The sequence below is a fragment of the Panthera leo genome, chromosome B3 (genome assembly GCF_018350215.1).
Source record: "Panthera leo isolate Ple1 chromosome B3, P.leo_Ple1_pat1.1, whole genome shotgun sequence".
NCBI lineage: Eukaryota > Metazoa > Chordata > Mammalia > Carnivora > Felidae > Panthera > Panthera leo.
In genome coordinates this window covers 60,541,353-60,567,350 of record NC_056684.1, presented here as the reverse complement: position 1 = coordinate 60,567,350, position 25,998 = coordinate 60,541,353, and the positions used below count along the sequence as shown (strand labels likewise).

The window sequence follows — 25,998 nt, the reverse complement described above, 5'->3', positions numbered from 1 at the left end:
CTGATAGGACTTCAATCCTGAATTCATTGAGACTTGTTTTGTTGCCTAGCTAATGATCAATCTTGGAGACTGTTCCATGTGCACTTGAGAAGGATGTGTATTCTGCTGCTTGAATGGAATGTTCTGTATGTATCTATTGAGTCCATCTGGTTGGGGCACAGCTGCTGCACAGGGAGGGTGGAACATGCCCAGCCCAGTTGCAGTGTACTCACCTGGCCCCTTTGTGGTGTGGCTGCTTGCATCGGTTCAGTGGGACACGGAGTATGCTCACCAGTGCTAGGAGGCTACAGGGTGAGCACCAAAAATGGTGCCCACCAGCTCTGTCACCAGCTGGTTAGAAGATTGCAAAACTGGCACCAGCCAGTGCTTCCATCCCCAGAGAAAGTCACTGCAGGTTCTTGCCTGTTTGCCACTTTAGGATTAGCAAGTGGGTCTCTCCCTCTGTCAGAGTCTAGGCACTTTTCAAATTATTTTTGCACTGGATCTCAGGATGAGTGGGTGGGCATGTGAGCCCTTTAACAGTAGATTCTTTGTTCCCTACAGTTCTATAGTCTCCCTGGACATAATCCCTGTTGATTTTCAACATCAGGTGTTTTGAGAGTCTGTCTTTCTGGTGCCAGACACGAGGGTCTGGGTGCCTCAAGTGGGGCATACTCCCTTCACTCCTCAAGGGAAAGCTCTATTTCTCGGATCCCTTCCAAATAGTGGGTGGCTGTACCTCAGGTAGGATCCAGAGGGTGAATGAGTTTCTGCCTCTCCTACCTGTCTCAATGTATCTCTTGTATCTTTCCTTTTGGAGGTCCTGTTAATCTAGTCCTCAGGTCCTTTACAGAGGGAAATTATTCCCTCTATAGCTGTAAATTTATTGTTATACCTGGGAGGAGGTGAACTCAGGGTCTTCTACACAGCCATCTCGAACCCCAGAGATGTAGTTTTAATCTTGCTCTTCCATTAACTAACCTGTTTTATGACCTTGGACAAATTCATAAATGTAGCTGTTTGCCAAACTTATCTGGATCGTGGTCTGTGGCGTATCTATAACCATCTTGTGTTTCCCACCCAGTTTTCTTCTTACTGTCTATTCCAACATGGAAAAGAAAGGGTGGGCTATTAATATCCAGATAAGGTAGCAAAAGTAAACAATTAGTAAAAGTACTTTATTTTCCTCTTGTATTTGCTTTATATCTTGCTTTACAAAGTTATGAAGTTCACAGCTTTATACCAAAATGTAAGAAGGCTAAGCTATTTGCTTATAAACATTTTTGCAGTCAAATGTCATCTGATTTCATTCTTCTAATCCATATTCAATATATAAAAAAATTCAGAGACCAAGGGTACTGGAGCAGCTCTAGGGCATATATTTCTCTTAGGCAGGAGAAAGATCTTCAACAGCCTTTCCTCCTTAACTTCCTCCCCCACTGATTCAACTGGGCTACGGCCTTGAATTTAGGGCAAATCTAGGAGTCAGCTGTCATGTGACCCAGCAGGGCCACAGACTTGGGGGCTGGAGGTGAGGTTAGAGGTTATTGTCTGGTAAGCACTATGTTTGGTTTACACCAAGATTTCACATCCACTTGCATGTGGAACTCATACAACCCAAACCACCTCCATCATGGCTTCTATCATATCCATTAGACGGCTTCTCTGAAATCCTGAAAATCGTGATCATTTGGGGCAGGGATGAAATCACAATTTTACCCATGTGGCAGGCATGGCCTTTGTATATAACAGTTTTAGGAGGTCTCCTTTTGGTAGCAGAAACAAAATTTTTAAGTGTGCGCAAACAAATCATAGTGATTTGAGCAAACCAAGAGGATATGTGCTGTTTAAATCCCACTTCACAAGATACTTTGATCTCCCCTCCGATGAATTCTTTTCCATAAAATATACTGTACCATTCGACTAAGTGTTGTATACCTACTCCCACCACATTGTCCACATACCTACTCACTAAAGTTGTCTACTGTATACAATATCCCAAAACAAAAACAAAAAGCCCCCTCTGTTAGACAAACAATCACGTGAACAGCGATAATATTGCCTATAAATTACAGGAAGGTCAGGAGCTAAACACTCAACTGCTCACTTCGGAGGCAGAAAAATATTTTCCCCACAAAAGTAGGACTGTAGTAGCAATGGCGTTTCCTCAGTTTCAAGTAACATCAGATGGAGATAATTCTTTGCTCTTAGGTGCTTAACTGCTTTCTAACTGAGTAGAGGAGCGCCAAAATAAGTTTTGAACCTGATTAAAAACTCTGGGATAAAACTTGAAGTGACTGATAGCTTGTCATAACAAACTGCCATTAAAACGCTAGCATAAGCACACAAAAGGACTCATAACCACAGTTTTCTTGGCTTCTAGCCGTTAGAAGTAGGCACAGGCAATTAAAGATAACATTCTAAAAATGGCCTCCAACTCCTTACAAGAAATGAGTTGGGTTTTGTCAGGTCATGTTAACACCTTCCTTCATTAAGCACTAAACACCAAGTCAAGGCAAAAACCTGAGCCACCCCTCTTCTCTAAGTGAAGACAGAGGGCGAGCATCAGTTAAGACACTGTAAAAGACAAAAAATAGTCAAAGTTCTGCATAACTTTCAAGACCCCTAAAAGTAATAACACAACCATAAGCAGCCAAGATGCTTATGGTGCCTTTATTTCTAAACAGAGGGCTCAAATAGTGCACTTAGGATAACACACTAACCTGCAATAAAAGAATTTCACACATTCTTGAAACAAAGACATTATTACCATGGCCTCAAATTGTGTGTGTGTGTGAAATGAGGAAAAGCATTACAGGTATAGGTGCCCACGCGCATACACACGTCCAAGGAACATTCACCCTGCACACACAAAGGCAGATAGACTATGCACAATTCTACCAAAATTAAACCCAAATCAGTTGTTACTGATTCTATCATACCTTCAAAGGTTCCCCACGATTGCCCAACACCTCACATATCCCCTTCCTGCTGTCCAAAGGCTCCACCACGCTCATCTTTTCAGACATGTCCTCAGGCAGGACAGAAGAGCACCTATGTGTAACAGAGTATGCAAGACTATCTTAACACACTGACCAATCAACACAGAAATGCAGCTTCACGACAGCCCTGAATAAAATGCCAGGTGTAGTAATAATTTCTGACAGCTTTCCTGGGAAATCACCCTTCCCAAACCCACATGACAGCCTGGCTTCCCTGCTCATCCGTACAAGAAATGAGGAGGAGAGGTAAGAAAGCTTCTTAATCACATACAGAAATGGCACAAATACATTTTATGCAAGAGAATCTTCTCCTTTCTCTCTCAGGTATCATGCAAACATCAATAGTCTGGTCAAAAAGTCTTCCTATTCACAAGGATAGAAGTAAACAGCTTTTGGGGCCATTCGTTATTTAGCAGTAGCTCTTAGATTAGCTTTTTTTTTTTTGGATCCAGTAAGAACCCCTGGAGCTCTTCCTGGAAAAAAAGAACACATACTTGCGTACAATTTCATACCCTCTTGAAACCTCTCCATGAATGCTTCATGAAGTCCCCCAGCCCTAGAGCCTGAGTGAAGACATGTGAGTAGGTGTGTGTGTGCACTAAAAGGGGTGGAGATAAACCTGCACGCTACGCGATCCTAGAAAACAGCAGGCGTCACATCCCGAAGCCTGGTATGTGGCACTGAGCTCTTTTCCCTTCTACCACTCTGAAGAATCTTTCAGAGTTTTGAGAATCCAGAAACAAAAGGCTAGAAAGCAACACTTCTATAGCTTCTCTCAAGAGTCCAGAGAAAATCCAGAAACAAAGCAGTCTCACTAGGCTTTGTTAATTTGTCTGCTCTCAGTGGACAAGTAGCGTCTTCACCCTCACCATGCTCCACTCTTCTTGGCCAGCTACAAGGAAGGTGAAGGCAAGACACCAGTTCAGAAATAAGTCTCTAAGAAGCCTGCTTGAGCCCCTCAAGACTGTATTCAGATGCTTTATCCTAACTCCCCCTTCTTGAGTGCTGCAGGTGGGTGGAAAGCACCCCAGGGGCCCAGAGGAAGCATTTGATGGCTGCCAACAGTCTGGGCACAGCTAGATAGTGGAGGAGAAAGGGATTTGTAATGGAGCAAACTAAAAGGCTGCAAACCCACAGCAGGACTGGCGAGTCAAAAACTGGAAAAGGAGATCTACACCTCCAGTTCAAACAGCCTGACAATACCCGCAGCAGTGAGTGCCTGGGTCTAACAGCAAAATTCCAAGGTAGACGTTGGGTCTGTGCACTATCTTGAACTGAGTACTCTTATCACAACTTGAACAGAGGTTCGAAAGGAAGTGCTGTCTGTGAGGACTTGTCATTATGTGATCTGTTGAGTTCCTAAAATATCAGCAGAGCAGTCGCTCTAGCCGTTAATAATCTACTGTGTGTCCCTTTGAGATTTAAAGCTAGCTCTGTCCATCTACAAAGCAAGAGGATATTGAAACACACTGCACATAATCGTTAAGAAAGGAAACTAGTTGCTTCTAATTTAAATACCCAGTTATTAGAACTAAAAAAATTAAAACTGATCCTAAAAATCTAGCATTTGAACAAACTTGTACTTAAAAAGCCAGACTATGGGTTTAAACCATCATAAGAACGTAAACTAAAACTTGCAAACTGAAATCAAGAAACGACTACATATTAATCATATGGGTCAAACTGAGTAGCCAATTAAGATCTGTATTTTTAATAAACATCTGGAGAATACTAGTAGCATAGATGACTATATTCCATGCTGTCTCAGAGAAGTATGGTTCCCTAAAATCTGTTTAAATCGAACAAACCTCCAGTAAGAACTTAAAGTGTAACTATCATCCCATAGAGCTGCCCAGACTTATGTTAGTGGTAAGCCTGGCTGGTAACAACTTTCTCCTTCCCTGCTTCCCTGGGGAAGGGAAGATTGTGGCCTCTGTGAGGGGCCGATGTGAAATTAGTTCAATTAATAACTTCCCAACATGGGAGGCAAAAAGCTTCATGAATCAATTTTGCTGTCATCCTCAGCATGTCGTTCAATGTGTCCTGCAGCATCCTAGGAATAAAGGGGAAAGAGCCCATGAGAGAAAAGTTGATAGTAAGACAAGAGACAGTTAAAGCCAAGGAGAACTTCATGGGCACATTCTAAGATCCACACATTAAAGGTACCTAGGACCCAGCACTTTGCTAACTTACATGAAAATATGCACTTCAAGATGAGTTCTTATCTTATACAAGAGCACTGTAACAAACCTCTAGGTTCAGTTATTGGATTTGGAACATTTGAAAACATTCTCTTTGGGCTCTTTCTCAAAAACTACCTAATTCGGGGCGCCTGGGTGGCTCGGTCGGTTAAGTGTCCGACTTTGGCTCAGGTCATGATCTCACGGTCCGTGAGTTCGAGCCCCGTGTCGGGCTCTGTGCTGACAGCTCAGAGCCCCGAACCTGTTTCAGATTCTGTGTCTCCCTCTCTCTATGCCCCTCCCCTGTTCATGCTCTCTCTCTGTCTCAAAATAAATAAACGTTAAAAAAAAAAATTAAAAAAAACAAAAAACCAAAAAACTACCTAATTCATCATCTGAAACCTCATTAAGCTATTCCTCAAATCTCTGAATAATAATAATAATAAAAAGGAAAATCTCTCCCTATTTATTCCAATTCTCAACATTCTAATAAGGCAAAAAAGGTTTGCCTGCTCTGAGCAGTCGAATAGACCCCAGGTCGGCCTCAAGTCCCACTCAGGTACCTGTTTAGACCCTTTCCTAGCGGTGAAAAAGGCATCACAGTTCTTCCAGCGACATTTCAGAGTTTGAAAGTTTGGATTCGTATGGTCAGTGAGCAAATGTTGTTTTAAATGATCCACAACGCCAAATATCAGAGAGCAACCATGCCACTGGAAAGAGAACAAAAAGGAAAGTTAAAAAGTGTACAGGAAGCATGCAACTGCGATTAGAAAGCCCCTCACTTGTATCCTATAAGTTTTGGGCAAAAAAAAAAGCAATCCCCTTAGGCTTTATTCTTAGCTAGAAAATGTAACAAAGCCAGAGGCACCCACATTAATTAACAATATCATGAGGAGCCTTGAAAAGCCTGGAAAGTCTTGACACTGTGTGATATTGAGAAGGCAAAGCACTAAGATAGCTGTATCGTTAAGAGAGATAAGGAAAAGGTTAGCAAAAATTGACAGACAACTTATCATATAATTCAGTTTACACCACACTTATTTTTTTACCTTGCCATCACAGAATGAGTTCCTTAGTCTACTTATTTAAAAAGACTAAGAGCTCTCTGTAATACTGAAGGGGCTGTTTCTAACAATTCTAAGAAATGCTGATTTATAAACTTGAAAATAAAAATGTCTGATAAAACTACGTTGCTATGGAAGGCTGACTTTACTCAGAATCTTTATCACTTGAATCACAATCTTGTTTCTTTTTTTAAATTCTAATTTTACTATAAAATATGGGGCTCAGGGGTAAATGTGGCTCAGTCGATTAAGCGTCTGACTTCGGCTCAGGTCATAATCTCTCCATCTGTGGGTTTGAGTCCCCACTTCAGCCTCTGTGCTGACAGCTCAGAGCCTGGAGCCTGCTTCGGATTCTGTGTTTCCCTCTCTCTCTTCCCCCGCTCACAGTCTCTGTCTCTCAAAAAATGAATAAAAACGTTAAAAAAATTTTTTTAATAATAAATAAATGTGGCTCAATTCTCAGTTTCACTTGTTAGTCAGAAAGCATACAAACTCTGTCTTGGTATTTATCCTACAAGCCTGCTTCTCATAAATCTTACAATTCTAATTCTAACACGTTCATTTATTTTTTTTTTTTTGTTTGTTTTTATTTTTGAGAGAGACAGAGTGTGAGCAGGAGAGGGACAGAGTGAGGGAGACACAGAATATGAAGCAGACTCCAGGCTCTGAGCTGTCAGTACAGAGCCCAATCTAAAAATGGAGGGTGTCAATTTCATTCCATCAATTCTACAAAGCATGTTAGGGTACTGGGAGGGGGGAATTTCAGTCATAAACGTTTCTTTGATCACTACTAATATTAGAACTGATGAAACAAATTAAGGCCTATAAGGAACAACATAAAAGTTTGGAGCTCCCACCCCAAAATAAAAACCAGGCAATTTAGCCTAGGCAATGGAAGTTTAAAACCTTCCAGAATACAAATTTTTATTGGCCTATTCCTCAAAAACCAATGTGGACACAAATCAAACTATTAATACAAGTAATCCCTGTATAAGCTAGTAAGCAGGTCACAAAAATAAACACTTGCACTTATTTCGTAAATGGTTGATCCTTAAACAACATAGGTTTGAACTGCATGGATCCACTTATACATGAACTTTTATCAACAAATAACAATATAGTACTGTAAAGGTATTTTCGTTATGATTTTATCTTATTTACTTAAGTAATCTCCACACCCAATGTGGGGCTCGAACTCACAACCCTGAGATCAGGAGTCACATGCCCTACCAACTGTGCCAGCCAGACAGACACTCCTTCTTACATTTTAGTAACATTTTCTTTTTTCTAGCTTACTATATTGTGAGAATACAGTCAGTAATACATATAACATACTAAATATGTGTTAATTGACTGTTTATGTTGTCAGGAAGGATCAACAGTAGGCTATAAGTACTTAAGCTTTGGGGGAGTCATAAGTTATATGCAAATTTTCAACTGTATGGGGTTTGGTGCCTCTATAACCATCTGCACTGTTCAAGGGTCAACTGTACTCTTGACATTTTTGTAAGCATGTACTGATTTTATAATAAACAAAAACCACCAAAGAAATAACCTGGGTGGATGATACATAAACATACCTCATATCTAATCTTAAAATAGATTATTCATGAAAGAAGTATGGAAGTATTTTATGTACAGTTTTAACTTTTTTAAATCATTTTTTTCAAATGTTTCTTGAGGATGCCTGGATGGCTCAGTCAGTTAAGCATCTGACTTCGGCTCAGATCATGATCTCACAGTTTGTGAGTTCGAACCCCGCATCAAGCTCTGTGCTGACAGCTCAGAGCCTGGAGCCTGCTTCGAATTCTGTGTCTCTCTCTCTCTCTGCCCCTCCCCCGCTCACTCTGTCTCTCAAAAATAAACATTTAAAAAATTTTTAAAATAATAAAAATAAGGGGCGCCTGGGTGGCGCAGTCGGTTAAGCGTCCGACTTCAGCCAGGTCACGATCTCGCGGTCCGTGAGTTCGAGCCCCGCGTCAGGCTCTGGGCTGATGGCTCGGAGCCTGGAGCCTGTTTCCGATTCTGTGTCTCCCTCTCTCTCTGACCCTCCCCCGTTCATGCTCTGTCTCTCTCTGTCCCAAAAAATAAATAAAAAACGTTGAAAAAAAAAATTAAAAAAAAAAAAAATAAAATAATAAAAATAAATGATAAAAATATTTTCTTTTTTTTTAATGTCTATTTTCGAGCACGCACACACAGACACACACAGACAGACACACACACACACACACACACACACACACACACACACACACACGAGCGGGGGAGGGGCAGAGAGGGAGGAAGACAGAGTATCTGAAGCAGTCTCTGTGCTGATAGCACAGAGCCCAATATAGAGCTCAAACTCATGAACTGTGAGATCATGACCTAAGCCAAAGTTGGACGCTTAACTGACTGAGCCACCCAGATGCCCCTATGTACAGGTTTTAAAAATAAGCTTCCTTGGCCTATAGCAGGAGGCATAAAGTAGACACTCAAATATAAAAATGCTTAATTGATGATGATGAAGATGTATAAATTAGCCTAGGGTTAAACAACTCCTAAGTCTGGTCATAAGAACAGTTTCACTCCTTACCCAACAGCGGTAATTCTGCATCAGATTCAGCCTCACAGCTTGAATACTGCCATCATAACAGCCAGTGTAAATCTGGGGGAAAGAAAGGTTTATCCTATCAGACCAAAACAACACACAAAAAACAACTACTCAATATCCCAAAAATACATGTCAAAAGCTCCTTGTACCAGCTACAAGAAAATACAAACCTAAACCAAACCCAGCCCCAGAGTACAACAGTGGGGAAGTATCTTCTAGTATAGATACTTTGAAGCCTTGCTCCTTCCAGAACGCTGGCTGAGAGCATAAGTGGCAGGGCTCAGCGGCACCCACTTACATTGTAACTGGTCCACTCTGGCTACGGGGCATTGTATGCTACCTCGGGCATAATATATTAGCCGTCTGTGTTTCACTGGAACAAAGGGTTCTAAGGCTCAGAGTCTGAAAAACACCCATTCTGGTCCAACCACATAATTTAAAAATAAAATAAATCAAGGCTTAGCAGGGTTAAATGAGTTAGCTTCTACTTTTAGGTCTGCTTTCACTATGCCATACTGGCCTAATCTCCTGACTCTATTCCAATGTTCTGTTCGGATCATAATGTCTCTGGAAAAAGCACCACTCAATTTTTGGGGGAACATTTTAAACTTATATTCTGTTTAATGGTGTTATCAGATTTTTATTGTAGTTATTTTAGCTATTAATAGAAAAGGGAATATTCAACAATGTCACTGGGTTACTTCTCGATAATAGCATGCCAAAAGAAAGAAAGGCATTCAATATCAGAATGCCTACCAGAAACGTGTCATTTTTGGAAGTGATAAATAGTAATATTGTTATCAGTTTGTAGTTTTTAGTAATAAGCATATTCAAAAGCAAATATGTAACATGGCTAATAACACTCACCATACTTTTATGGATGGTCATACACATAATCATGTCTTTGTGTCCTCCATAAACTTGCAATCGATCATGGGACTTAGGTGGAGGAAAAAAATAGAGAATTAAGGTTATTTATACCCTGTGGTTAATAAGCATAATCCCTGGAGGCCTCTGGCAGGTTTAGCACTAAACTGAAGCATCAGTAGCATTTTCACAGAAACATAATCTAATGACAATCTTTCGAATAAGTCTTCAAGGGAGGAGCTGGTAACTGGAAATGAGAAAACTAACTTCTGTGCAATGTCAAAGTCTAAACCTGAAATTGCACACCAAGAGAACTAGACAGGTTTTAGAGACTAACTCTGCTCTCCAAAAACCATTTTAGTATTGACCTCTGTGAGCCAGACCATGTCTTTCAGAGCAGTGTTTCTGACAGTCCAAGGATCATCTGCTTCATAATTATCTAGAGGGCCTGTGAAAAATGCAGATTCCTGGGTCCCACCCCAGCCTTACTGTATTAAAAATAATAACAATAACAATAACAATAACAATAATAATAATAATTCAACACCCAACCCAAACAGGCCTATTCCCCAAATCATTCAAGCAAAATACTGGATCTAAATTCTACCTGTAATTCATAGACACGAACAAATTTATCCAGGCAAGCAGTCACCATCACTTTCCCTAGGATATTCACCACAGTCACTGCATGATTGTGACCTTTATAGATCCGCACAAGCTCACCAGTCTGCATCAGAAAAGAGACAAGTCACTAGACTGACGTTCCAGATTCCTTCTGACTTTTGAGATTTATGATTCTATTATTCCAAGTCGTAATTCTGAGCCTACTTGTACACAACGTAGCTGTACTAATTTTAACAGCTCAGGTACCTGCATAAGCATTTATTACAATATACATATATAATATGCATGAAATGTATCCTGATGGAGAGAACCTATTGTCACACAAAGAGAAGGGCTACAACTCTATCTGTATGTATTTTACAGGTTTTAAAGAATTTTCACTCTTATCATTTTGTTGTGTCTGGACAAGTCCCTGAGGTTGCAGTATCCCCAGGTTTATAGACTGGGCACTGAGCGTCAAAGAGCTGCCTCTATGACCTGAGCAGAATCTCTCAGCTGTTTTTATTTGTTCTATTTTAAACTATGTATCACATCCACTTTCTCAGAGCCTCAGATGCTCAATTTATCTCAGGTTTAAATGAGACAAACTAAACCTTATGTAAACTTTGAATCTGTCCCCCATTAAAAATTTTGAAGAGGCCAGAATTTCTCAAGTGCTCACTATCTTCCAAGAGCTTATGCAGGTAGGGATTATTATTAAGCTTTTCAATATAAATATTAAGCTTGCAATATAAAATGCAAGAGGTCTGAGGAATTCTTCAAGGTTTAATCTTCATTCCATTAAAGATTTCTTTACACCAACACAACCTACATGAATGTTGTGCGCGTGGACTGACTGATCGCTGGAGCCACTGAACACAAGGTCATTCACCACCTTAAAGAAAAAAATACATTGAGTTACATTTGGTAAAAGGTTCTGAGCTTTCTCTGTAATTTGCAATGCACACTGTTGAATTCTAACTTCCAACCCACTTTGAGATGAGCATCAACTAGATACAAGACACTAAGTTCCTCAAATTTTCTGAAATGAAACTTAGGGCCTACCACCAGGTACTCTGATGAAGTGACAATGTATTATTGGGTTTGTTACCTCGTCAGAACGATTGTGAAACTGCCTAGAAGGACTTTAAAGTGTATCTACATTCTATAATAAAATACACTGTTTCTCCATTAATATATTAATGTATTAAAATACAGTCCAACCCCAACCCCATAAAAAAAAAAAAAAAAAAAAAAAATACATCCCTTGGTCACCCAGGCCTAAAGAAAAGCACCATAATCTCCTTGCTCTTTTCCAGATGAGGTGCTGTAGATAAGGCATTAGATGACAAGACAAATGTCACTCAAATCCTTTTATTTGTGCCAACTGACTCCTGTTATCTTGCACTGTACTTGCCTTCATGCAAAGAATGGTTTTGCTGTGGCCCTCTAGGGTCCTGAGAAGGAGTCCATTCCGTGCATCACGGACACTAATGGTACAGTCATAAGATCCAACAACAAGCAGCTTTCGGGCACCTTCCTGAGCTGTGGCAAGACAGCTGACAGCCCGAGGGCCATGGCATTCAAAGATTTCAAGTCGTTTGTTGTTCTGAAAAATAAGCCACCATTATATGAAATAAAAGCAGCTTGGCTGGTAAATATCAAAATCAACTCACCCAAATCACTACCTTGATTCAAACTCTTAAATTCTACTACCTGTTAAGTTCTCATACCCCATGCGAATCTTTTAACTTCCCAACCTCTGCTATTCCCATTCCAACTCTCTTTGCATCCATAACTCCCTTCTCCCCCATTCTAGTGCGGGCATGGCAAATTCTTACATTATAAACACATTTCTAACTTCAACCTATACTATCTGATCCTAGTTAGCACTTGACTCTCTTTTATGCCTTCTCTCAGTTTCCTTAGGTTAATGATAACGGATGATCGACTTTCTTTTTCATACGCTCATACATTTTCCTTGCCACAGACCCAGAAGCTCTTTCTCTGTATTTTGTCATCCAAACTTTACGCAAACAATTTGTCATATGTTTCCAAATTTCTCCACTGAGAATGACTTACTTACAAATAATTTCAGTAAGAATCTCTCATTCTCCACCTGTTATTCCCAAGTCCTTCTGATTTCTGGTTCTATGTCATCTCTCATGACATCATTTAGTGAACTAGAGAAGCCTTTTATATCAGAGTGGCATGGTCACATCCTGAATTCCTAAACATTCCTTTACCTCAGATCTTAGACTTGCTTCCCTCAGTCCCACACCAACCTTGTCCATAAAGTCTCCCATTTCCCCAAAATCTCTAAAAAGGAACATCAGGCACATGCAAGGGGTGAAACTCGTAGAAACTTCACAAAAGAGCAGCTGGTAGCCTCCAGGGCTAAGCAATGACTCCAGCCATCATAGGTGCTGGGGAAACAGCCTGATGGGAGTTTAGAGACCACTGGTGGACAGGCTCTAGTAAACAGCCCTGGCTTTCTGTTAAGACCTCAGAAGCACTGCATTCAGGTGTATGGACAAACCAACAAGGGCTCAGTGCTCACGAGGCTTCAAAATTCCGATGTCTGCAGAGATTCTCAAATCTCTGTTTCCAAATCCACCTTCTCTGTGGCTTTTCAACCATTTACATTTCAATTTCTTGTCTTCATCCTGCCTCAAAAGTCCGGTTCCTGACTTTTGTCTACCTTTGATGACATTACTCTCACAAAAGAGAATTAGAGAATTATCAAGTTTTATCCTTTAAAATATTTTAAATTTATTCTTTCTTCTTCATTTCTTTTGCCCTAACCAAATCTAATGTAGGCTGTTAACACTTCACATCTGGAATGTAACAACCTTCACTAATTACCCTTCTGTGATCTCTTCATAACTTGGTACTTGATTACCTATGTGCTAGATTCTTCTAACTTGATTTTAAGCTTCTTTTAAAAAAAAATTTTTTTTTTAAACTTATTTATTTTTAAGAGACAAAGTGAGACAGAGCATAAGTGGGGGAGGGGCAGAGAGAGAAGGGAGACACAGAATCCAAAGCAGGCTCCAGGCTCTGAGCTGTCAGCACAGAGCCCGACACTGGACTCGAACTCACGGACTGCGAGATCATGAATTGAGCCGAAGTCGGACACTTACCCAACTGAGCCACCCAGGCGCCCCTAAGCTTCTTAACAGTAGAAGGCATGATGTATTTTATTGTATCCCTTAGAAGCAGTGGTTCCAGGGGCGCCTAAGTGGCTCAGTCGGTTAAGCATCTGACTTCAGCTCAGGTCATGATCTCATGGTTCATGAGTTCGAGCCCCGCATCGAACTCTGGGCTGACAGCTCAGAGCCTGGAACCCGCTTCAGATTCTGTGTCTCCTTCTGTCTGCCCCTCTGCTGCTTACACTCTCTCACACTGTCTCAAAAATAAATAAACATTAAAAAAACAATTAAAAAAAGAAGTAGTGGTTCCAGCTCACATGTGGAAGGAGAGTTGGTAGGTATTCACTACACATATGAATAATATTATAATTGGGCATAACATAGCAAACATTCTAATGTGCTGTTAAAAGATGACCAAATGACTTGGGATATGGCACTACAACTCATTAGCAACCAAACCCATCAACTCTACCTCTATTATCTTTCATCCATTCTCTTCTCTTCATCCTTAGTCTAACCTTTCATGTCACCTTCTACTACAAAGCCTCCTAAATGAGCTCCCTGTCTCTACTAGGACCAGTATTTTCCTATCTCATCAACTCCAGAGTGACTTTCTCTAAAATATAAATTCAATCATGCTTCTTATACTTTAAAGTCTACAAGACGGAAGTCCATCTACATTAACAAAGCATATAGGGCCAGCAAGAACTGGTCTTTCCTCATTTCCTAGGCATCATCCTAAGGTCTAGAACATAACAACAGATGTTCAATATAGGTTCATTCAACAAATGAATTTCTCTTTGGGTTAGGAAAGAATGAAGCCATACGGGCTTACAGACAAACCTATGACTTAGTTCACATTACAGAACAGGCTATCCTCATGAAACTCTCAATCGGTTCCAAACCACATCAATGTCATACTCAAAAGAATTTAAGCTCATTTTTCATGGTGTCATTCTTAAAATGAGATAGACTAGTTTAACCTATGACTCATAATTTGGACCCAAATCATCAGGCTTGGTTTAATTTAGTAGAGTTACCTTTTGGGCCTGGCACATTTGAGCCTGAGCAGACAGAATGCAGGATCTTGTTTCACTTATACCAGAAAATAACAGTTTTTGAGCAGCAGTTAATTCTGTCATCTTCTCACACAAGACAACAGGAAAATGTCTGCCTTCTACTTCTTTCCACACATTCTCACACTACTTTCAAGTGGCATGGGAATTCAGCCTTCTCCCCTCAAACACTAACCTTTATGTTAAAGGTGACCACGGTGCCATTTGCCAGTCCTGCATAGAGGGTTCGCCATCTACTATGGAGGCAGAGGACCCGGTCTTCCAGCTGTAGCTGCTCCACACACTCTCGCGTCTAATAAAGCACACAACACCTAATCAGCAGGGGTTCACAGCAAATAAAGGGTGACAACAATCCTTTTCCAAGCAGTGTGTGACATGATCTTTATGAGGAAGGAAATGCAGCGACCTCTGTTTTGTACAAGATTATCTTAGATTCTTTTTCCTTCGAAATATGTGGCCAAAGACCCTCAGGCTATAAACAAATCTAAATTCTAATGTTACTCATGTTCCTAATTTGTAATGTAGAAATTCTTCAAAGGACACTAAGAAGTGGGCAAAAAGATTACAGCTTGATGAAAACTCAGATGATGGCTAGCATTTGTTTAGTAATAAAGTATTTTTATGTTTTTTTTTCTTTTATTCTCTCTCTGTGGAGGAGTGAAAAAAAAAGGTATTTTTAATTTAAGGTACATACTTTTTTTTTCTTTTTTAGATTTAGCACCACTGCATGCTTAGTAGGCTACAGTATAGCATCAACATATCTTTCATATCCACTAGGAAACCAAACAATTCATTTGATCATTTTATTGTGATACTCTCCTTACTGCAGGGGTCTGGAACCTAGCCCGCAATCTCTGAGGCGTGCCTGTACTAAAAATGGTTTGGAAGCGTAAAACAGAGAGTGGGCAGAATGAAGCATCTGTTTCAGTGTCTCCACTCTACACAGTAAACGCAGTCAAAGCAGTTTAATATCACTTTTGATTTGTCTGGACCCACTTACCTTAACATTATAGCAGCGAATGGTGTGGTCACTGGAACCAGTGTAAAGGGCAGCATTCTTGCCAGAGGTTTGGGTAACCAGGAGGCAGTTCACTTTGGAGGCATGCCCCTCAAAGACCCCAATGCACTTCCGACTCTAAAGTCAAGCGCATATCAGATTATTACTTGTGGATACACAAGGATTAGGTAACACATTTCCTTAGCAATAACAAAAATGTTAAAACATATTAGTTCTCTGCTGCATCCTCAGTGCTTAGGTTAGTGCCTGTTATTACACAAAAGGTGCTCAGTAAATATGTGTTTACTAAATGCCCAGCAGTCACACGGACTAAGTACCCACAACTCTGTTAGCTGAGCCCTACCCAAAATTCTTAAGGCAGTTTGCTGTAAGATAGATCAGAATTTTAATTAATGCCTGGAGCAAGGCTCTCCAACATAGGGGCCAAAGATCTGACAAATCCAAACTGTAGCTAATTTCCCAGATGAGTTCCTTCATTTCCTTGGTAACTTGTGAGAGAATGTTCCACAACATTCAGAGATGTGTCAGGCCCCTAGTGGGGCCACCAGGGGTGGTTTCACACAGGAACATCCTAGATATTATCTTTGTGCACATATTCAGATCTACTTAAAATACACACACACACACACACATTTATCTTGCAATTTAGAGTTAGAGTCAATCTCCCAAATCTTACACTCATACTTCCTGGCACCACTGCTTCCTTCCTTCAGACATCCTTCTTGCCCCTTCACATCACTAGGCTATTGGAACCTAGACACCTGTTGCCTAGGACACATTTTCATGGTCCATCATCTAACCTTTGGACTTTCAAGGACTTCAGTTATTTCAAATACTTTCATGGTATTTATTCAGACAACATAGTGCTCTTAAAGTTTCTTAAAGATCATTATTGATAAAATTAATCTGATGTATACCAAATTTAAAACTCAAGAGTTCATTCTATGAAAACGGAGAGTAACGAGCATCAGATTATCAGTGATGGGTCCTAGAACACTGTTGCTCTCCTTAATCACTTGGGACAATTAATCAACTGTGAGGAAAAATGCCTCCTCTAGTACCTCCCCAGTATTTTCATTCTATCCTCTCTATTATGTCGCAGCGATCCGACTGACCTCATCACCACCCCCAGGACCAGGACCTGACTGGCCCAGCCTTCTGTTATCTCATCTCCCTTTGCCAAGTGGTTGTTCAGAGTAAAGCACAGGACCCTTTTGGTAACGGGAGAAAAAAGAAACCCCAGCGGCATCTGACATCGGTCTATGAGCAGGAGGAGAACTAGCGTTAGGAAGAGGTGATACCAGAGAAAGCAGTGTGGACAGACAAAAAGAAGCTAAGTCCCCAGGGACCCTGCTGAGCCACTGCATCAACTGTATCTACAGTTAGTCTACACATCTCTGGACAACAAACAGATACCCCTATTGTTTAAGAGAGTGTGAATCAGAGTTCCTAAAACCTGCAAAAAACCAAAAAACATTCAAATTGATATATCAACTCACCACCAGATTATAAACTCGAACAGTTTTATCTGCCGAACAGGTGTATAGTAAATTCCCAAATATCTGAATTGCATTCACTGCGGCTTGGTGCCCCTCAAAGCTCCCTTCTGTGGGCTCATCATCATCTCCTGGCTCTGAAGATATTTCTGGAAATCAAGAATGTGTTTCAGAGATGTATCAGCTTTTGTCTGAAAAGATACTCAAAAATTAAAACCATTACATAATATAGTGGTCCTTGGATTCTCCTTAAAACCTGTTTCCTCTAGCAAAACCCCACATTTTCCATTAATGATCTTCGTTATGAAGATTTCATAATAAGAGACTCTGGGAGAGAAAGCCTCTCACTGAGGAAAAAAGACAGATACTCATTTTTTGAGTGATACCTGGAAGTACCAAATCTCTCCCCACATCCTCTCTTCTGCTGCCAGTTATTTTGTTGAACAAGGCATTATTCTTCAAGCAATTCCTTCTCAAAGCAAAAGCCCCATGAGCCAATGAAAACTCATTAGTTGAACAGATAGGAGAGATGGGAATAAGAAAATAAAAAGGCAGGATTTACAGGACACCATAATTGCTGATCAAAACAATATTCTTGGTGACAATCCCCCAACCCTATCCTAATCTATAGGCATACTTAATAAGATTTAAACCCTGGCTCTAATATTTATAAAGCTTTTTTTTCTGTGGCTAAATAAAACTGAATAACCAAATACCTGAAGAGTTCTTTGATCCTTTTATGGAGGAGATCACAGTCTGAGTTTCTGCCACACTACAAAAGAATAGCAAAAGTCTTTTTAGCGGATGTGAATAAGACAAGCAATAACTTAAAATTTTCCTGACTCAAGGATTGTTCTAAACACTGGGCACGCAGCAGTGACAAAAGAGATCAGTTTTTCCATTTGAAATTTCTATATGAAAGGAAATATAAGTATAGTATATATTTACAACACAAATGAGAAAGCAGAAAATCTCCACTGCCAAGGTTTGATTTTTCTACACCCATAATCTCTACCGATTTTCTATACATTTGATTCATTTAAAAATTGATTCATAGGGGCACCTGGGTGGCTCAGTCGGTTAAGCATCTGACTTTGGCTCAGGTCATGATCTCACAGTCCGTGAGTTCGAGCCCCGCGTCGGGCTCTGTGCTGACAGCTCAGAGCCTGGAGCCTGCTTCAGATTCTGTGTCTCCCTCTCTCTCTGCCCCTCCCCCGTTCATGCTCTGTCTCTCTCTGTCTCAAAAATAAATAAAACATTAAAAAATTAAAAAAAAAATTGATTCATAACCAAAAGTTCTATTGTTTAAGAAAAGAATAATGGCGAAAGTTGTTCTGACTGGACCAGCACAACATCCTTACCTTACAGGGATACCATCTTTATAACGAGTGCCAATCTCACTGGTAGAGCTAACTTCATCACAACCAGAACGAGAAGTTTCTAATGAATTTTGCTCTGTGGAGTTCCAAATATCCTTTTTAGATGGACTGTCTGGTTTCTCTTCTCCGGATTCAGAAGAATCAATGGCCACCACTTCCAACTGCGGATTAGGAATTTCTAGGACTTCCAGAGATGAGTCACTCTCTGGCTCATCTCTGACACTCTCTTGTTCTGGGCCAGTCCTGCTGTCTTCCCAGGTGGAGGTCGTTACTTTCCCCCCTTTGGTTGACTTTCCAGTCTTTACTTTCCTTACAGGTTTAGCAGTAAATACATCCTGTTCGGTGTCACTGTTCTCAGGAACATGAGCAGCCCGAAGAGTTTTCTTCTTCCTAAGTTTCTTCTTTTTCTTGTTTCCCCGAGTTTCAGCTGATGTCAGAGTAGACTCTGCCTGCTGCTCGGGCTGGTCAGCTGGAGAGTGGGGCTCTTTCTCTAAGGGGGTTTCGGAAGCAAACGACAATCTTGGAAAAGAACTGGTACAGGCCTCAGACCCACTGTTCCCTTTGATTGGCTCATCTTCTTTATTCAGGCTTGGAAGACCAGTTGGTTGGGAAGAGGCAGTATTATCTCTGTTTCTGGTATTTCCTTGTTCCGTGGAAAACTTCAGTTCTTGGCTAGGCTCATGGAAACTTTCTGTTAGCTCTGATAAAGATAATGCTGCAGGGATGACTGGATAAACTGGATAACTGTCACTGTTCTCTCCTGAAATAAGAAGAAAAAAATATTGCATCTTCTTCTGTATCTGCGATTTATCATCATAAACTGCCATTATTTACCAATGATCGAATCTCTACTGAAAAACAACCTTTTGACATATGCTAACAAGACTATGACTGTTAAAACTGTTTCTCATCCCTTGGCTTCCCATAGCCTGCAGAAATTTCTCTTTGCCTTGAATTAAATCTCACAAATAACATGTCTTATACCCTACAAAAGCTCCTTTTGGGCAGGGACTCCTTCTAGCCATCTCTTTTCTTTCTTTCTTGTTTGAAATGTCCCCATGTTTAACATGATGTTTTATTCTTGGTACACACTGAAATATCTACTTAGCTGAAGTGCTTTCACCTTTATGTCTTAGATGTTTTCACTATGCCACTTTACCTGAGACATCACCCAGTTTGTTTACATAAGAGTAGTTAAAAAGTCAGTTGACTTAACAAAGTCTATTTTCTTTGACATAGTTATTTCATGTCAAGGAATTCAGATTGATGAAATAATCAAAGACATACTCAAAGACATATACAATGTAGTGTTCTATGCAATATTAAAGAAAAAAGGATAAAAACTAAATACTCAAAGGAGATTGTATAAATTACTATCTACCCAGATTACACAATTTCTCAAGTATTATTCAAGTAGTAAAATTAAAATATTTTACACAATTACTTTTATGACACAGGAAAATGATCATTATCTATTAAGTGGAAAAAAGCCAGGTTATAACAGACTATGATTTTGCCTTTCTTTTTTTTTTTTTTAATTTTTTTAACGTTTATTTATTTTTGAGACAGAGAGAGACAGAGCATGAACAGGGGAGGGGCAGAGAGAGAGGGAGACACAGAATCGGAAGTAGGCTCCAGGCTCTGAGCCATCAGCCCAGAGCCCGACGCGGGGCTCGAACTCGCGGACGGCGAGATAGTGACCTGAGTTGAAGTCGGATGCCTAACCGACTGAGCCACCCAGGCGTCCCGATTTTGCCTTTCTATAAACTCTATGTGCAAATACACAAACAATTACGATTGAAGAAAGACTGAAATATATAACAAAACAACATATCTACATTTTAATCGCTTCCCAATTTTTTACTGTGAACATGAATTATTTTGCAGAGAAAAAAATCTAATAAAAATCAATTTTTAAAAATATTAACTTAAGGGGCACCTAGGTGGCTCAGTTGGTTGAGCATCTGACTTCGGCTCAGGTCATGGATCCCGTGGCTGGTCAGGCTCTGTGCTGACAGCTCAGAGCTTGGAGCCTGCTTCAGATTCTGTGTCTCCCTCTCTCTCTCTGCCCCTCCCCCGCTTGCTCTCTTTCTCTTTCTCAAAAATAAACATTAAAAAAAACCTTTTTTTAAATACTAGCTTAAGAAGTCACTATAATACTTATTTACCAGTTTTTAAAAAAATACCAAATACTATTCACACAAAAGCAACAAAATTCAAGACGAAAGATAATATACATTTGAGCTAGAAAGATATCTAGATTAGTACTGCAACAGGTAGCAAAATCTAGGGTAACTCTTCAGACTTTTTGTTTTTGCTCAGGTCACACAATGGCAGTTTATTTTTACTCAGTTTTCAGTATAGCACCATCGTGGTTACACAAACTTCAGATAAGGTTTAAAATAGCTTAGAAGTCCTTCTCCAATGGTAAATAAGTGAGTGTTATTTTATGCAAAGAGTAAAAACCTTGGCCATTTCTCAAAACCACTCAAGTTCCTAATGATGATCCTAAACCTGTGTCCACTGCCTTTTATCATGGCCACCTGCCTCTTAGGCTTATATTAATCCTACCTTGCACTTTAATGACAAAGAAAGGTAAGTGCTGAGAAATTCAGAGGACATATCTAGAAAATTGACTGGACAACTTCAACTCCATTTCTCTCACAAAAAAACAAGCAGCATCAATCCTCATAATGGAACATTTTAGGTGTTAATACAAAGTCAATTTAGTAATCCTAGATTAGAGAAAACTGAGGACAAGTTACTGATATTTAAACAATCCTCCTAAATGGAGGAAACATTAAGAACAATTAATTGTAAAAACTTTAGTTTTAACGGGCAGGTATGACTTTACATCACTGACCTAAAACTGCCCTACACCTTCTGCTGGGGTTGCCCTTAACCCAGAGAAAAGTTTACATACTATTAACTTGCGGTAATTCCTTGGACACATTGCCAGCAGAGCCTTGTGACACAGCGTTCACATTCTCGTCTTGCTCAGGAGACATGGGTTCTTGTTTAATCTGAACTGAGGAGTCTGGAGCAGGAACACTGCCATGGGCTTGGAAAGTAGGAGATGTGGTTACTTGGAGAGGGACTCCGGTGGATGATGGAGACACATGGGAAGATGGAGGCTCCAGAAATACTGGGAAAAAGGGAGTAGGCAGCAGCGTGGCATCAGCAGATGTTTGAGATCTACTGTTCCTTTGTTCTCGCGAAAGGCTATAAGGAACCTGGTCAGGGCGCTCAGAAGGTTCATATGTTTCTAGAATGGGAAACATACGCACATACAAATGCAAAAATATTTTCTGAAAAGCCACTCATTTCTGAGCCAGTTTGTATTTCTAAAGATTACAGGAGAACTTTAAAGTCCCTCATTCTTTGAAATGTATGAAATAAAATCCATACAACCAACAAGCACACAGGTAGAACAGGTGTTAGTATTCCAATTTTTCAAATTTTAAGTGATTTATCCCAAGTCACATAGTTACTAATGGAAGAGCCAAGATTTGAACCCAGGTCTTTTGATTCCTAACACAAGGCTCTTCCTGTAACATACTGCCTCTGTTGCTAAGCATTTTCAGGGAGCACAGCCTCACAGGCCTTTCTATAGAAGGATGAAAACAAGGAGACAGGAGAGGAAAACATTTGACCTTTTCACGACTACTTTAATTCCCCTGCATAGATAACAAAGAAATAATAAGCTACAGAGGATCCAATCCATCAGATTCTCTCCGAATACCTTGTAATCCCTGCAGAATCTGTATTCTATGGGTCCGCAGTGCACTCATCTCCATAGTTATCTAAAAATAAAGTAATCTGTTAAGCACTGTGAAATCCAACTTTAGAGATAATCTATTCTCATTAAATGTTCCATCCGCTGTTACCTGCTGCTTGAGCATAAGTAGCCTCTGAACTTCAACATAAGCTGTCTGAAGAGCTGTACGGGCTTGCAGAAGGTTGTTATCCATGCACTGCAATGATTTGCTTAGTTCTTCCTCCCTTAAAGAAATACTCAGCAGCTGGTCAACCTGAGAACGTTCTGCCAAAAGAAACCATAAGGCTCAGTTTAATACTGCAGACTTCTGAATAATACAGCCCTCAGAAGGTGGAACTACCTCAGTTCTCTAGGATAAGCCTTTGTTTTTCCTCTCCAATAGGTCACTGCAGACTCATCAAATCTCACAAATCATGTGGTCAAGCCTGATATCAGAGCTAAACCAAAAGTGAGAATTGGTGAGATGGAGGTATGTCATAGGTTCAAGGATGCTTAGACTGGGTCCCAGATGTGAACTGCTTGCACTCTCTTCCCAAAGCATATTTTTCTAGTCTCTTAGTTAACATAAAATAGCTCTCTTTATGAGAGAAATCTTCCTAAAGAAAAAACAGCTTTGAAGTGTACATTTAAGTGATTTTAAATAAAATGTCCTACCACGTGTGCGTATCTGTCATCTTTAGGTCTGTCTCCTTCCCATTCAGTATGTCAAGACCTCTTCCTAAAACTCCAGACCCACACATCCAACTACCACCTTGATTTTACTTAGGTGTCTCTAAGATCCTTTAATTCAAGGCCCCCAAAAGGGAACTCATCATCTTCCTCTACCGTCAACCTGCTCCTCTCATGCAGTTTTCTAGCTCTAATAAACGATATCATCATCCCAAAGATGCCTTAGCCAGAAATTGGGGTCATCCTTTACCCCCAACTTATCCATAACATCCAACCATCCAAGGCTCATCCAATCACTTCCCATACCAGCCCTCTTATTTGAAAGGGTTCAGAATCAGTGGAAAGCAAGAATAAGAGAATCCTATCAGTGAGGGAGCCATTCCAATAACTTCTCTCAACTCAAGTAAGAGAAGCAACAAAGATGCCTCAAAAATGTAAACTGAGAAAAATGGCGATAAATAATCAAGAGACACAAAATTCTTAGCAAATGGCCTATATTCCTCTTCATCACTGAAAAGGCCCAAATGGGACTTTCTGACTTCATACTGAACTCAATTTGTCCAAGATATACATTAATGTTAGCTTATGGGTCTATGTGGCATCAAACGTTTCTTCTATAGCTGCAACTGGATATGGGAGAAAATCAACCTTTTCTACATCCTGAAGCAAGATAACAAAAATGTCAAAAAATAATACTAAGTGGGTGAACAGTATTTGATATCCCCAAGCTATACTTTGTCAAGTTGTGAAAAAGTTGAAAAGCTATAAAAACAATTTGTTTCTGACAGAATATTTTGCACTGTACCTTTCTTTCCTTTAATCTTCCTTCTTTTGTTTTTTCTCTCAAGACTTGGGAGTTCAGGAGAAGATCCATCCTGAGAAGATAAAGAAAACTGAGTAATATTAAATGTGGAAAAGCTATTCTCCAAGAAATAAAAAAAGTGAATCAATTCTAAGACTGTTCTACATTATTGCTATCTCTAACAAGATAGTAGGAATCTCATGCACACATTATGAACTCAAATATTAGTTGAATGTATTTGATTTAAAACAAAACAAAAACAAACAAAAAAACCCAGAACAGAATCTAAGGTCCAGTACCTTCCTAGCATCCTAGAGGTGGTGAATCCCTGGGGCTTAGGCAAGCATTTCACTTTGGTAAAGTATGGCATAGTTAGAGGTATGGACCAAGCCAGTAACGCACATATATGATTTCACAGTGACATAGTTTCTACTTTACTAGAAAATCTTCACAACAAAATTTTTACAACAAAAAGCTAAACAGTCTATCAGACAAGCGCCCAGATATTAGCTTTGTCATAGGACAAACTTTCGTCCAAGAATATCCACTACAGTGTCTAACTCAAAAGGGCAAAGTTGGAATTTGAATTCAGGTCTACAAGCCAAGCCCTTAAGTACTCTGCTATAGTGCCTCAGTATTAAAGCAAACAGTCCATTTTCTCAGAGTGCCACATTCCAGACTACATCACTGCCAGCAACTCTTTCTTTTCAGAAAGGGTTCCTGAAAGGGTTAAGCAGTGTTAGTGACATAGATGCCAGAAGAGAAGTGGTTTCAGTGGAAGATGGATTCTGAAAGGGCCAGGGTGGGTAACTGAGGTACAAAACACTGAGTAACAGAGACTAAAAATATTTGTAAGACCATGTTCACACAGATGCACTCTCATCGTATTAAAACTACCCTAGTGTTAAGCCCAATTGTCTCGGTCTAACAAGCATTCATGGCCTACAAATGCAACATTAGAGTGCCTTTCTTCAGGGCCAGTACAGAATGCATCATGAAGATAGATATAGTTACAGATGAAGACGTGGCTTACTCCTCAGTCAGGTGATACAAAGAATCTTGCCTTGGAGACTAGTTTTAGAGATGACTTCATATTTTCCTAGTACTGTACATTCATATTCACTGACATCTAACTTAGTAGAATCACTCAGTGAAAGGAACCAGTAGGATAAGAATATGAAAGGAAGAGTAAAAGCCTCACAAATCTATTCCAGAGTAGGGAAAAACACAACCCAGATACCCAGAAAAAATTAAAGTTATATCTTTCTTAAAACAGTCAGGTCAGCACATGAAGGGTCCAACAATAAGCAGGGGCAATCATACTCACTCCAGTAGCTCTTCGTTTCTTTCTAACACTCTGGCCGTCGTTTTGTTCGGCACCAGAAGTACAGCTACTGTCTGTGGCTGCATCTGCCAAACTGGAGATTGCAAGGGCTGAGGATGCATTTGACGATAAAGAGTTTCCTTCTCCATTACTCTCCTGGGTATTCTGATTCTCTGAAGGTGGCGTAGAACTCTCCTGGCTGTTCAGGTCTTTTGCCAAATGCATCAAAGGTATCGAACGGTCAGAGGATAATTGCACACTATGTCGCCTTTGAGTAGCAACATTTTCAGCCCTTTCACCTGTTCTTAGGGAGAGAGCCAGAGGGGTCACTTCCTGCTTAAGGCCCATGGTTGTTGTCTGACTCTGTGCAGCCCTCAGTGCGTTACTAGGTGAAAAAATCTGCTGGGGCTCATTTTCTTTGCCTGTACCTTCCTCACTGAAGAAGCTATACACAGAAGGAGCCCTGTCCATGATCACACTGCTCTCAGAAAGGCTTCGCTTCCTTGCCAACCCAGGAGAAAGGGAAACACCTTCCCAATGGAATCCTTCGAGACTAGACAGATCAGGCTCCTCATCCAAATCCAAGACCTCTTGTTCATTTTGAACTAGAGGCACCATTTCTATGCCAAACCTGAAGAAAAAAAAAAAAAAGAAAGAAAAAAAAACCATAAATCAGACATGACTAAGGAAGAGAGGTTATCACTTAAGTGCGAAACTCTGTTAAGCACTGAGAGTACAAATATAAATAAGATGGTTTCTGCCCTCAAAAAGCTCACAGTCTAATAAATGTCCTAGACATAAATAACTATAGTGTAAGTATTATAATATAACAAGTACTAAATTACAGATTTGTACACAGTTATGAGAATACATTTGAAGAAGTAAAAATTGAGAGCTTTATTATCATGGAGCTTTTCTAAACCAACCATAATAATTTTTAACAGCACACAAACCAAACACAAACAAAAATATTTACTGAGCATTCAACAAATGACAGGCACAGGGCTAAGGAT

The 25,998-nt window shown here is 40.0% G+C and overlaps 1 protein-coding gene across 8 annotated transcripts in view; it reads right to left on the bottom strand.

Moving 5' to 3' along the window:
* Positions 1-1,136: 1,136 nt before the first annotated feature.
* The window catches only part of ZNF106 (zinc finger protein 106), a 62,019-nt gene continuing 37,157 nt past the window's right edge, over positions 1,137-25,998 (bottom strand). For 4 of the 8 annotated variants that reach the window (XM_042942264.1, XM_042942263.1, XM_042942270.1 and 1 more), the window contains 17 exons: positions 24,989-25,616; positions 23,665-23,734; positions 22,300-22,454; positions 22,155-22,215; positions 21,336-21,677; positions 18,395-19,172; positions 17,750-17,805; positions 17,037-17,182; positions 15,520-15,654; positions 14,695-14,811; positions 11,709-11,900; positions 11,124-11,186; positions 10,296-10,415; positions 9,689-9,760; positions 8,804-8,875; positions 5,725-5,871; positions 1,137-5,034 (listed from right to left, as the gene is read on the bottom strand). In XM_042942264.1, the coding sequence (XP_042798198.1) occupies positions 4,978-5,034; positions 5,725-5,871; positions 8,804-8,875; positions 9,689-9,760; positions 10,296-10,415; positions 11,124-11,186; positions 11,709-11,900; positions 14,695-14,811; positions 15,520-15,654; positions 17,037-17,182; positions 17,750-17,805; positions 18,395-19,172; positions 21,336-21,677; positions 22,155-22,215; positions 22,300-22,454; positions 23,665-23,734; positions 24,989-25,616 (3,211 nt within the window). In that variant the 3' untranslated portion in view covers positions 1,137-4,977. Of the gene's footprint in view, positions 5,035-5,724; positions 5,872-8,803; positions 8,876-9,688; positions 9,761-10,295; positions 10,416-11,123; positions 11,187-11,708; positions 11,901-14,694; positions 14,812-15,519; positions 15,655-16,652; positions 16,798-17,036; positions 17,183-17,749; positions 17,806-18,394; positions 19,173-21,335; positions 21,678-22,154; positions 22,216-22,299; positions 22,455-23,664; positions 23,735-24,988; positions 25,617-25,998 lie in introns of those variants that run through there. The other 4 variants (XM_042942266.1, XM_042942267.1, XM_042942268.1 and 1 more) reach the window with 4 other exon arrangements.